Genomic DNA, 13,355 nt, shown 5'->3' on the forward strand with positions numbered 1-13,355 from the left:
GCGCGGCTGGCCTCTGTCACCAAGTGCGTCCCCGCCCTCGCCCGCACCCGAGGAGGCCGAAGTCCGGCTCTTGCTAGAACCCCAGGCCACCCCTGCGCCCGACCTTGGTCGACTCCTCCTTGATGGCCTCCCGAAGCCTCCCTTCCTCCCAGTGGGGTGGGCAGTCGGTGGTCCAGCACTCCCGGCGGGCGGCGCGCTCCCTCTGCCACCTCTACACCCTGCAGCGGGCACCTGCCTGGCTTGCACCTGGCCCTTCCCCTCTCTTTGTCCACGCCTGGCCTCCAGCTGCTCCCGACCTCAGCCAGGCGAGGTGGGGCGGGGCGCCAGGCCGTGTGTGTGTGGGGCCTTCCTGCCCCCACTCTCCTCCAGCTTCCCTGCGCTGAGCTGCACTCCCGAAGTGCGTGGAGCTGCGGGGAGCCCGGGGACCACTGTGCAAGCCTCCGCCTTTTCCTGGTGTCCCAGCTGGTCCTGCTCGCTCTCCACAGGGCTCCCCCTCCCCGTGGGGCCTCCCCAACCTTCGCTGGCTTCTTTCTGTTTCTCGAGTTCACTAAGCGCTTTCCCACCTGACCCGGAGCCCTGGCTCCTTGGAACCCCTGCCTCAGTCTCCTCCCAGATTGCACTGCAGGAGGCCTTCCCTGCCGGCGCCCCAGCCTGAATTAGCACCCCTACGGTCCCCGGACCCCAGGACGCTGTCGTCTCCTTTCACAGCGCGGTCACAACACTCATATACTTCGTCCACCTGAAATAAAGAAGTCGGACCCAAACTTGCCAGGAGAGCGAAGGTTTCTCCCGTTTATTTATTTATTTAGAGAGATTTTTGCTGTAGGGTGCCTGCACTCGCTGGAGAGACAGAGAGAAACAGAGAAAACGAGAAATCACCGCAGTCCCTTTTCCTCCGTTCTCCTCTTGGCATTTTGGGCAGGTATGCACACGTGCCCCGCGTGACTTTCAAGCCTCCGGCTCCAGGACTCAGATCGAGGTCAATTTTGTGAGAGTCCAACAACATAACCACTACGCCATCTGCTGGTCCCAAGGTCTCTCCCATCTACAGCGTGAGAATGAGCCAGCCCAGAGCAAAGACTTCAGAAAACTCGTTAGGCTCCCCAATGGGAACGTGGGGCTTTCTTTCTTAGGGAAACTGGGACAGAACCTCAGAGCATCAGTGCACAAGAACAGCCTCCGCCCTGACACGGTCCTGCAGTGTGGGGACAGGTGGGAAGAGGGTTACATGGGCACGATGCCGTCTGTCACAACTCAAGGGACCTTTCCTTCGTGCCGCCTGGTCAGTAAACTGGTTCAGAAGCATCCTCGGGTGGCAACTTTGGCCTGCGTGGGGAGACACACCTAGGACTTCATCTGCGTCTCGCTCTGAGGCCAGTTTGTATCGGGGCCCTCGTTCCCTCTTCTATCCACCTTCAATGCTCTTCTCAGGACTGTCGCGGTAACATTTCCAGCACAGCCAATTAGGTTTCTAGGATGACAGTCTTCCATGCCACAGCCCAGGATGTACAAGTTAGTTACAGGCCCAGAAGGTCCAGCCAGGGGGCCTGCAGTTGGCGTAGTGGTTAAGGTGCTGGAACCCACAAGGTTGACCAGGGTTCAGTCCCAGATGAAGCTTGAAAGACACACCGGGCCCGTGTGCATGTGTGCCCCAAATTTCAAGAGGCGAATGGATGAGAAGGGATTGCAGTGTGCCCATCATCCTGGGGGGTGATTTCTCACTTTCCCTCTCTCTGTCTCTCTCTGGCAAGCACACATGCCCTATGACACCCTCTCCCCCCCAAAAAGAAAAAAGTTCCAGCCTGTCTGTGAGAACGTCTTCTAAACTCCCCAAAACTGTAAGATCATGGCAAGCATAGCTAACATTCTGAGTCCGCATAGCGCTCGAGGCCTAATTCACTTCAAATGCTTTAGTATTCCCTTTGCGTTCTCAACCTGTTAGTGTGTATACAGTAATATATGTGCTTTAAGCCTCTTTTCCCTTGTTTCCCTGTCATCTTCATGATTTAGACAACAGAACGGTGTTTGCTTTATTCCACGGTGAACAGACTCTCAGCTCTGGGAGGGACTCAAATATTTGTTGAAAGAATGAATAAGTGAATGAGTCGAAGACCGTTGAGCTCCTGCTGCGTGGAGAATTCCTGTTCCCCCAGGCTGCCCCGCCACGTTCCTCTACTTCATTCGCCGGTTCACGTTCCTCCCCGCTGTATTCTCTCTTTCTTCCTCTTCTTCCCTTTCTTTCTTTTTCTTTTTTTCTTTCTTTCTTTCTCTTTTTTTTTTTTTTTTGAGAGAGATTTTTGATGTGGGGATGTGTGCTTGCTGAAGGGACAGAGAGAGAGACAGAGAGATAGAAAGAGAGAAATCACTCCCTGGGGGCACGGCCTCACTGCAATTCCTTCCCCTCCATTCTGGGATTTTGAGGACCCACGCACATGCACCCAGCATGGATCCAAGCTGCTGGGTCTGGGACTCAAACCGCGATCGGCCATGTGGGAGTCCAGTGCCTAACCTCTATGCCACCTGTTGGCCCCATCCCTGTGGATTGTTTTAATCCCCCCAGAACAGTGTCCACCTTCAAATTCAAGGGGTCATAGTTCTCTCACTGATTCCTCATTGTGTCACCAAAAGTCGAGGACTTGGTGGAGTCCCCCGGCCGACGTCACCCTCTGTGGCGTGCACCGGCGTGGATGCTCTGTTGCTGTCTGTCGGGCATCTCTGCATCCTGCGCAGTCCTAAGCACTTGCAGAGGCAAAAAGGACAAGACACCCTTCTCGTAAAGGATGTATCACCTCCATGGGACCAGCAGATGGCGTAATGGCTACGTCGCTGGACTCCCACATAGTTGACTGTGGTTCGAGTCTTGGACCCGGTGGCTTAAACTCATGCAGGGCGCGTGTGCGTGCATGCCCGAGATCCCGAGAGGAGAACGGAGGAGAAGGGATTGTGGCATGGCCATCCCCCCTGGGGGGTGATTTCTCGATTTCTGTCTCTCTGTGTCTTTCTGGCGAGCGCACACACCCTATAGCAAAAACCTCTCCGCAAAAAAGAAAAAAAGGATGTGTCCCCTCGGGAGAGCTGCAGCACAGTAACAGAGCAGGCCCTGCAAGTCCGTGACGCCAACGGACTTAGGCTTCGCCTCTGCCTTCTACATCCGGGTCCTCGGGGCCATGCCCTGAGCTGCTGTCACCAGCTCACGCTAAAACACGTGGTGGACTTCATGTGAACTGCTCAGGCAGGCTCCAGCTTGGACTCCCCCGTAGCGCGGCACCGTCCTCAGGCGAGGTCTGAGATCACTAGCTGGGCCCCACACGGGCCCGGTTCGGCTCCTTCCTGGGGGATGGGGAGCATGAGGTCCTTCTTCGTGTCATTCCCGGGAGCTGGAGCTCCAGCCGGGGTCGCCTCCTCTGCTCTCTCTGCTCTCTGCCTCGCTTGCTCATTCTTTTCTTTTGTTTTGTTTTGTTTTTCTTTTATCTTATTATTATTTTTTAGGTTTTTGCCATGGAGCTCACGTGCTCGCCAGAAAGAGACAGGGGGTGGGGACAGGAGGAGGGGGAAAATCTCCCTCCCAGGTATGGCCACACTACAGTCCCTTCTCCTTCATTCTCGGGATTTCGGGCATGTGCACACATGTGCCTGGCATGGTGGAATTCAAATATGAGTTTATTTCGGAGCAACAAAGAAAAAATTGAAAGCCACGTGTAGTTTTTTCCTCATACTCATTTCCCATGCACTTTGTGAAGTCCTCCTGGATGTGGAGACGCCCTCTCCCAGCGTTCTCCCTGGGCAGAGGTTGCCTGTGCCCCACACAGCGAGAGATAAGCCCGCGCCTGCAGTAGGGGGAGTGGGACTCAGGCCAGCTGCCGGGAAGGTGGAGACAGGCCCAGCAGGGAGGGGTAGGTGGGAAAACAGCGCTGCAACTGGGCTGTCCACACCCTCCACACCCCACCCCTGCTCAATGAAAGAGGCCCAGCTGGTTCACAGTGCCCCCACTGTTTCAGCGTGTGTGTGTGTGTGTGTGTGTGTGTAGGGGGCAGGGGCAGGGGACATCCTGGCTGTCCCAGGGGTGGAAGGGCAGCCCCACCCTCCTGCTGTCTTTCTTGGCCCAGCTCTCTGCTGGCCGCCTGCCCAGCTTTGTAGATCGGATGGGCTCCGTGAGTCACTGTACCCTCTCAGGACTCACAAAAGCCTAGCCTCGGGCTTGGGCGAGGTGGCACGCGAAGAGCAGCGCCGGCCCTGCCTGCCCAAACCTGCCGCCAGCGCGGTGCCCGCTCTCAGCCTCGCTTTCCCCACCAGCGCCGGCTGCATCAGGCTCTGCTGGATGTGACGTCCACACTGCGGCCTCAGTGGGAACGCTGCGGCCCGTGAAGACCACAGATCCAGCCCACGCGGGGAAGTGCGGGTGGAGGAGTGCTCACGGCTTCGCTCGTGTCGTGACAGACTGAGTTTAGCCTGTGATTTTAACATCCGGGAACTGCTTTGCCTGGCATGCATAACTGCAAAACCTCCGAATGCAAAGCAGCATGCCGGGGCAGCAGGGAGGATGGATAAGCAGAGGCCCTCACAGCGCGCCCAGGTGTCTGTCATTCTGTCATCTCCGCCCAGGTGCCTGTCCCAGACCTCTCTTCAGAGCAGGCCCCCCACACCCTCACACCCCACCACCCCTGCTGGCCTGAGAGTAGAAGGCCATCTGACCTTCCGGGAACAGTTCTCCCAACAGGGTGGGAGCACAGGCTCCAGGCAGGTGCAGTTCCGGTTTTGAAGAGATGTTTATTAACCCACATCTAATTGATGGAAGATTGGGGAAAACTTGCTTCTGGAGAGGAATGTTCTCGAATCCCGAGTTAGCCCAGGCAGTGCTCTGTCTGACTCCCTTCCCGGGGGAAGGGTTGCGGGCTCCTCCTATAACCACTCATGTCCCTCTTCACTGCAGCTCCCAGGTCACCTACACCCTGCACCACCCCTCCCAGACCCCACCCTGGTGGCCATGGCAAGTGTACACTTTTTCTAGGGTCCCGTGGAGGAGATCCTGAGAGCCTGGGAGGGGGGCATGGACTCGGAGCCGGACCGCGGGTGCCCTCCCTCTGTGCAGGGGAGCTGCTGGGCCCGTGCCTGGCTCCAGGAGGGATGTCGTCTATGCCTTCCAACCAGGCCCTCAGGGAAACCTCCCTAAGCTCTGGGACAGGGCCCATCCTGTGCACTGTACCTTCACCACAGCTTTGCTCGTCCCTGTTCTAGGATATGAGATCCCCAGAACGGACACTGTCCTTCCTTCTCATCCTCTCTGTGTCTGGAAAACCACCACATTGAGATACTCATTTTTTTGAATTAATTTATTATTGTTATTTAATTTGCTGTAGGGCATGCGCACTCACCAGAGATAGAGAGACAGAGACCCAGAGAGAGAGTTTCTTCCAGGTTCAGGATTCAAACTTCAGTCGGCCAGGTGGGAGTCCAGTTCCTTAACCACCACACCACCTGCTGGCCCCACCACTGATCACTTTACTGTTGCTATGGCTCTACCTTTTCCAGAATGTCGCACGTTTGGAATTATTTAGAATGTGGGCTTTAAGGTTGGCTTCTTTCACTCTGATACTTGTATTCAAGCTTCCTCCATTGCTTGTCACAGCCTTACACTTTACTTCTTTCATCTCTGCAGTGACAGTCCATTACTGGGATGCTCCACAGTTGATTATCTTCTGAAGGACATCTGGGTTGCCTCCGTTTGGGGCAATGAGTTAAGCTGTTCTACGCTTCTGTGTGCAGGTTTTTGTGTGGAGATGAGTTTTCAGCTCCTTTGGGTAAATACTGAGAGTCGCACTTGCTGGATTGTAGGTCAGTGTGTTTAGTGTTGTAAGAAATGGCCGTTCTCCAGAGTGGCGGAGCTGTTCTGCTCTCCCACAGCAGCGAGACTTCCCGGCATTTGGGGTTCTTTCTCTCTTCACCTCTCCCCCGTGAGTGCACGTGCCCTACAGCAGCAGTCCCCAACCTTTTTGGCACCAGGAACCAGTTTCATAGATGATTTTGCCACGGTTGAGAGGGGATGGTTTATGAGAGCGCACAACAGGAGAAACCCTGCTCTACTGAGCTGCCTGGAGGCGGAGCTCAGGTGATGACTGACTGACAGGAGGCGGAGCTCAGGGCCGTTCTCCAGAGTGGCGGAGCTGTTCTGCTCTCCCACAGCAGCGAGACTTCCCGGCATTTGGGGTTCTTTCTCTCTTCACCTCTCCCCCGTGAGTGCACGTGCCCTACAGCAGCAGTCCCCAACCTTTTTGGCACCAGGAACCAGTTTCATAGATGATTTTGCCACGGTTGAGAGGGGATGGTTTATGAGAGCGCACAACAGGAGAAACCCTGCTCTACTGAGCTGCCTGGAGGCGGAGCTCAGGTGATGACTGACTGACAGGAGGCGGAGCTCAGGTGATGATTGAGCTGCCTGGAGGCGGAGCTCAAGTGATGACTGAGCTGATAGGAGGCGGAGCTCACGTGATGACTGAGCTGACAGGAGGCGGAGCTCAGTGATGAGAGCAAAGGGGAGTGGCTGTAAAGGCTGTAAATGCAGATGGAGACTCCCTGCTGGCCGCCCTCTCACCTCCTGCTGTGTGAGCGGTTGCTGTCAGGCCACGGACCAGAGCAAGTAAAATACTAAGTCATTGGGAGCATCATGACACATTTTTGTATGGAAAAATCCAATAAATGAATAAGTAAATCAATGAAATGAATGTGAAAGAATAAAATCTGGAAGAACGTGGTCATTTCTCGTATGCGAGCCTTACTGGTTGACTCGGTGATCCCAGCAACTTAGTTTAGGACAGCTCGTGGGTAAAGAGGCACTCCCGGGGAAGAGAAAGTGCATGGAGTTTGGGGTACGGCTCTCCATACACTAGTGGTGCGATCTCGGGCGTGGTCCTGTCACACCTGCCACGTGGACAAGCAGGAGCCCCAATGGGTTACTTGTAACCGCTGCTGGCAGGCAGTAATAAAGGGGTGTTACTTACTGTCATCTAGTTATGACGCTAGCAGGTGCTGGTTGGAATAAACTGATACAATTAGTGCAACTTTTGGATTTCCTCTGGCATGCTGCCATTGGCTAATTAAAAACAAAACACACAAACTTGGCCAGAGGGTACAGGGAGACAGTGAGGGGGAGAGGGAGACAGTATCCCCACTCTCGAGGCATAGTCAACTGCGACCTCTTCCCCTCCATTCTCCCTCTTTAGAGGATTTCGGGCACACCTGCCTGCAGTGTTTCTCAAGCTATCAGGGCCAGGACTCCAGCTGCGCAGTCCGCCATGTGGAATCCACTTCCCTTAACCATGGGGCCATAGGGTGGCCAGCTAGTAGTCAGTTTTGAGTTTTTCCTGACACTGCTCTGAGAACTGCACAAACCCATGTTTTAGGGGCTGGTGAACAGTGATAAGGCCTTAAAATATTTTCTCTTCTTGGTTGTCATGGAGCTTTTGAGCTAGTGACCCATTGAAAGTCCAAAATTTTGGGGTCGGCAGGTGGCATAATGGTTTTGGCACTGGTCTCCCACATGGATCACCACCATTCCAGTCTCAGACCTGGTGACTTGAAAAATCACACCTGGCATATGTGTAAGCATGCCCAAAATCCCAGGAGGAGAAGAGATTGCAGCACGGCCATCCTCCTGGGTGGTGATTTCTTACTTTCCCTCTCACTGTCTTTCTCTGTCTCTCTCCAGTGAGTGCATGCACCCTATGGCAAAAGCCTTAAAAAAAAAAATCCAAAGTTTTAAGTGTAATTAAATAGCACCTCAAGATACTGTAGGCCTAGAATATTCTGACGAGAAGATTTAACTTCATCATTAGGAATACCATGCTAGAATGAATCTTTTCCTTAAAGAAATGAACAAATCAGGGACCAGCAGGTGGCATGGTGGCTAGGATGCTGGACACTCCCACATGGCCGACCATGGTTCAAGTCCCAGACCTGGTGGCTTGCTTTCTCACTTACTCTCCCTCTCTCTCTCTCTCTCTCTCTCTCTCTGTTTCTCTCTAGTCAAATTTAAAATGAATGAATGAATAAATAAAATTGAATAAATAATTCTAAAAAAAAAAAAAAGAAATGAACAAATTTGGGGCCAGCGGGTAGCATGGTGGTTGGGGTACTGAATTCCCACATGGCTGACCATGTTTCGAGTCCTGAACCCGACGGCTTGAAAATCATACCGTGTGTGTGTGTGTGTGTGTGTGTGTGTGTATGTGTGTGTGGGTGGCGCATGCACATGTGTGCCCCAAATCCCAGGAAGAGAATGGAGGAGAAGGAACTGTGGTGTGGCCATCCCCCGGGGAGTGAATTCTCACTTTCCCTCTCTATATCTCTTTCCCCGGCAAGCACAAGCACCTTATGGTAAAAGCCTTTAAAATAATTACCAAATTCAATATAAGATGCTTTTATAAATATATCACTTCAAGCCAATCTGATACGTGATAGTTCTGGACCACAGTTCATACTTGTCACTACAAAAGAGAAAGAGGGTAAATATGATTTGTAACAATGTCCGAGGTCTTCGGTTGGAAAAATGTCATGCTTCAATTAAAATTACAAATGGTTTTTTTGTTTGTTCATTCCTCTGTTTGTTTTTGTTTTTGCTATAGGGTGTGTGTGTGCTCTCCAGAGAGAGAGAGAGAGAGAGAGGAGAAGAAAGAAATCATCCCTGAGGGGATGGCCATGCTACAATCCCTTCTCCTTCAGCATCCTCTCCGGTTTTGTGACATGTGCTCACATGAGCCTGGGGTGTTTTTCAAGCCACCGGGTTCGGCACTTGAACTGCACAGTCAGCCTTTGGGGGCCCATCTGCCTTAGCCACCATGCCACCTGCTGGCCCACAAATGGCTTTTTAAACTGTTCTGTGTCATTTTTCCATTTTGTTTCTTTCTTTCTTTTTTTTTTTTTTGAGAGGTTTTTGCCATAGGGCGCGTGCATTCACCAGAGAGAGAGAGAGACAGAGAGACAGAAAGCGAGAAATCAACCCCCAGGGCGGATGGCCATGCTGCAATCCCTTCTCCTCCATTCTCCTCTCGGGATCTTGGGCAAGCACGCACATGCGCCTGGCATAAGTTTTAAGCCACCGGGTCTGGGACTCGAACCACGGTCGACTATGTGGGAGTCCAGCGACATAGCTATTACACTAACTGCTGGTCCCCATTTTGTTTCTTTAGTCCAGATTAATATGGTTTGGTTTTGTTTCTATTTCTTTCTTTCCCCTACTATAAACACAGGGAGTTTTTGGCCTTTAGAAGCTGTGACGACTTCCTGACCTGTTACAACAGCATGTTTATCATAGGTTAAGTTTAGAGTCAACTGAAATCTTCAAGATTAAATGGGCATGTATCAGAGGAGAAAATGAAATGACTAGGTTACAGTTTATAGGCATGAAAAGATATGAAAACCCTTCATTTTATAGGGAATTGGTACCAGAATAACTGCTTCTGAAAGGTCAATATTATTTGTTATGTTGGTGACACATCATAATTTCATAAGAGCAAAACATTATTTAAAATATACATATGATAAAAAGTGATATTGAGTGTCAAGTACTGTGCTAAAGTGCTTTTATTTATTTATCTATTTTTGCTATAGGGTGCAAGCACTCAACAGGAAGAGAGAGAGAGAGAGAGACAGAGAGAGGAAGTGAGAAATTGCCCCCCAAGGGAGAAGGCTACACTGAAATTCCTTCTCCTCCAGCTTCATCTCAGGATTTTGAGCATGCATGCACAGGTACCCGCTGTATGTTCCAAACCACCGGATCCAAGACTTGCATGCACAACTGGCCATGGGGAATCCAGCCTCCTTCACTGCCCGCCACCTGCTGGCCTGCTAAAATGCTTTTCGTGAGCTGTCTCGTTTCTGCTCCCCACCACCCACGGCTCTCTGCTCATTCCTGTATTTCCTGAGGGAACTGAAACATGAACAGGTCAAAATGGCCCCAGATCACCGTTGGCAGCTGTGAAGAAGGCAGGGTTGACTTTAAGATCAGTGAGGAAAACCTCATCTGGCGGGCCAGCAGGTGATGTGTTGGTGAAGACACTGAATCCCTCATGGTGGGCCATGATTCTAGCTCTGGACCCTGTGGCTTGAAAATCACACCTGGGGGACCAGCAGTTGGCGTAGTGGCTATGTCGCTGGACATAGTAGTCAACCACAGTTTGAGTCCCAGACCCAGTGGCTTAAACTCATGCCGGGCATGTGTGTGTGTGTGCCCAAGATTCCGAAAGGAGAATGGAGGAGAAGGGATTGCGGGGCGGCCATTCTTCCCGAGGGGTTGATGTCTCACTTTCCCTCTGACTGTCTCTTAGTGATTACACACACCCTTTAGCAAAAACCTTAAAATATACAAACTCTCGCCTCACTGCTGCAAGCGTTGGGACATACCGACGTGCGGTCAAGGTCAGAGCTAGACCTGACGGTACTTCTTCCATGAGGAGGCTGCATCGGACACACTCGGCCCTGCAAACAAATGTGTTTCCCCTGAAGGGAAAAAGGCCCCGACTGAAGCCTCAGGAGCAGTGGAAGACCGACTCTAAATCTGGACCCTTCCAGAAAAAGCAGCAGCGAAAGCCATTTAAAAGGCCCAGCCACCGAAGCAGCGTGTGGGCTCTGTCAACGGGGGCTGTTCTGAGCGGCGGCAGACCCTAAGATGAGAGGTCTTCCTCATCTTTCATAACGGAAAACTTGAACCTATTTAACCTCTGATTAACCTCTGATACACAGCCACTCAGTCTTGAAGATCTCAGATGTGAAATTCCCTTCAAACAAACAAAATACACACACGCACACACACATTTTTTCCTATCTTTTTCAGGGATTATCAATGCTAGTGAAACTTTATTTACTTATTCATTTTTGCTATAGAGCGTGTGTGCTCACTGGAGACAGAAAGACAGAGAGACAGAGGAGGGAGAGTGAGAAAGAACTTCTCGGGGGGGATAGTCACACCACAGTGCCTTTTCTTCCACTCTCCTCTTGGACTTTTGGGCGTGCATGCTCATGAGCCCGGTGTGTTTTCAGTCCACTGGGTCTGGGACTGGAACCAGGCAGTTGACTGTGTGGGATCTAGCCACTTCAACCTCTATGCCATTTACTGGGCCACTTTATTTATTATGCATCATTTTTGTAATTGCTGGAGGGCACCTGTGCTTGTCAGAGAAGCAGAGAGAGAGGGAGAGGGAGAAAGCACCTCCAATGGGCCATTATCACACTGCAATGCCGTCTCCTCCAGTTCTCCAACCTGTCCAGATTTGGGACACACACACACACACACACACACACACACACACACACACAATGTGTTTTTCAAGCTGCCAACCTGGACTCTCCATCCTGTCAGGATCTTGGGCATGCATGTACAAACACCTGGAGAGTTTTTCAAGCCATTGGGGCTGGGACTCAAACCACAGTCAGCCCTAGGGGATCTGGTCCCCTTAACCACTAAGTTATAGGGTTGGGCCTCCAGGCAAACTTCATATACATGGAGCTGTGCCTTTTCCAATTCAGGGCTGCCCATCGACTGGTCTACCATATTGTTATTATAGGTGTCGACTGGTCTACCATGGTGTCATTATCGGTGACGATTTTCATACATTGCAATAATAAAGGCCACTGGGGGCCAGCAGATGGTGTAATGGTTATGTCACTGGACTCCTACGTAGTTGAACACAGTTGGAGTCCCAGACCTGCAGCTTAAACTAATACTGGGCGCATGTGCGTCTGTGCCCAAGATTCTGAGAGGAGAATGAGGAGAAGGGATTGCGGTGTGGCCATCCCCCTAGGGATGGTGGTGGTGGTGATGTCTTGCTTTCTGTCTCTCTGTCTGTGGTGAGTGCACATGCCCGGTAGCAAAAATCTCTCTTAAAAAAATAAATGAGGCCACCACAGTGCATTTTCATAATTAAAGGATCTGGATTTGCTAGAAGAGCCTGTGGGGCATTGGGCAAGACTTTTTCTCTTAGTGACTGAATGCCCCTCTCACCTCCAGTCTCTGTGATGGCCAGACCTATCTGGGGAGCCCAGAAGCATCGTGGTCTCCACACATCATAGTCCTGTGATGTCCAGCCTCATGATGGTTCAAGGCTGCTGCTTGCTAAGTCACACAGGCGCAATAAGGAGTCTTAAAATGGTTGCCATTTCTTCGTAGATAGTTTTTGTACCTATTTAAGTGTCATGTAATTTAAAATATAGCACCAGCTTCTTGAAATTGAAAAACATCAGGGTAAACAAATACATGGAATACTTTAGCATTTCAGCAACCATGAACATATAAAATCAGGATGGTTGCTCCTGGGCTGACTTCACAGCCTAGTGATTAAGAGAACTGGATCCTGGGATCAGCAGATGGCATAATGGCTACGTCACTGGACTCCCATGTAGTCGGCCATGGTTCGAACCCTGAACCTGGTGGATTGAAAAACACACAGGCCATGTGTGTGTCCATTTTCAAAGTCCTAATAAGATGGGAAAACAAAGAAGAAAGGATTGCAGCACGACCACACCCCGTTTAGGGCTGCTTTTACCACCTGCTGGTGCATATGCCCTCTGGCAATTTAAAAGTTACTATTATTATACAATATATTTATGTTGAAAATTCCTTATTTTCATTTTTAAAACTGATGATTCCTGATCTTTATCCTATCTTAAAGCCTTTACGCACACATGTTGTATTAAAGGAAGTGAAAGAATCTTAAAAGATAACACTTGTCTCGGCTCTCCTGCTAGCTCGCCGCCCGCCAGGTCGTCCCCTTCAGCGCGCGCTCGGCTGCCGACAACGACGCGGGAGCCGCACGCTCCGGCCCCGGCTCGCCGAGCTCCCAGTCGCAGAGCACGCCCCGCCAAGACGGCGCCCTCGGTTCCCGACCCGGACAGTCAGGGCCGCTGCCTCTGCGGCCTGGCCTCGAAGCTGCCGCGGAGGGAAAAATGAAGAATGAAATCGCTGCCGTTGTCTTCTTTTTCACGAGGCTAGTTCGAAAACATGATAAGTTGAAAAAAGAAGCAGTTGAGAGGTTTGCTGAGAAATTGACTCTAATACTTCAGGAAAAATATAAAAATCACTGGTATCCAGAAAAACCATCAAAAGGACAGGCCTACAGGTAAATGATTAGAGTATACAGCTAGCTAGACTAGACTAAGTGAAGAGGCTGATCACTCCTGAAATAAGTGCGAGACCAGAAGACTGAAGGGTTTCCAGACTCTGTCTATTATACTTTTGTCTACAAATACAGAACTCTGGGATATCTAGCTATTTTTCTCTTGTTCATTTTATCCTTTTTTTTTTTGGAGATGTTTTTGCTATAGGGTGTGTGTGCTCACCAGAAAGATTGGGATGGAGAGACAGAAAG

At 51.1% G+C, this 13,355-nt stretch overlaps 2 protein-coding genes across 2 annotated transcripts in view; one reads left to right on the plus strand and one right to left on the minus strand.

Annotated features, from left to right (window-relative positions):
- Nucleotides 1-376, minus strand: part of OCIAD2 (OCIA domain containing 2) — a 28,306-nt gene extending 27,930 nt beyond the window's left edge. Inside the window, exon 1 of the mRNA XM_006141449.3 lies at nt 104-376. The gene's annotated coding sequence lies outside the window, so the exon portion shown is untranslated. The remainder of the gene's footprint in view (nt 1-103) is intronic.
- A 12,523-nt stretch (nt 377-12,899) lies between these two features.
- Nucleotides 12,900-13,355, plus strand: part of LOC102476116 (protein BTG3-like) — a 1,903-nt gene continuing 1,447 nt past the window's right edge. The window contains exon 1 of the mRNA XM_006141450.3: nt 12,900-13,106. Within this exon, the coding sequence (XP_006141512.1) occupies nt 12,934-13,106 (173 nt within the window). The 5' untranslated portion in view covers nt 12,900-12,933. The remainder of the gene's footprint in view (nt 13,107-13,355) is intronic.

The sequence above is a fragment of the Tupaia chinensis genome, unplaced genomic scaffold, assembly GCF_000334495.1.
Source record: "Tupaia chinensis unplaced genomic scaffold, TupChi_1.0 Scaffold000054_1, whole genome shotgun sequence".
Taxonomy (NCBI): domain Eukaryota; kingdom Metazoa; phylum Chordata; class Mammalia; order Scandentia; family Tupaiidae; genus Tupaia; species Tupaia belangeri.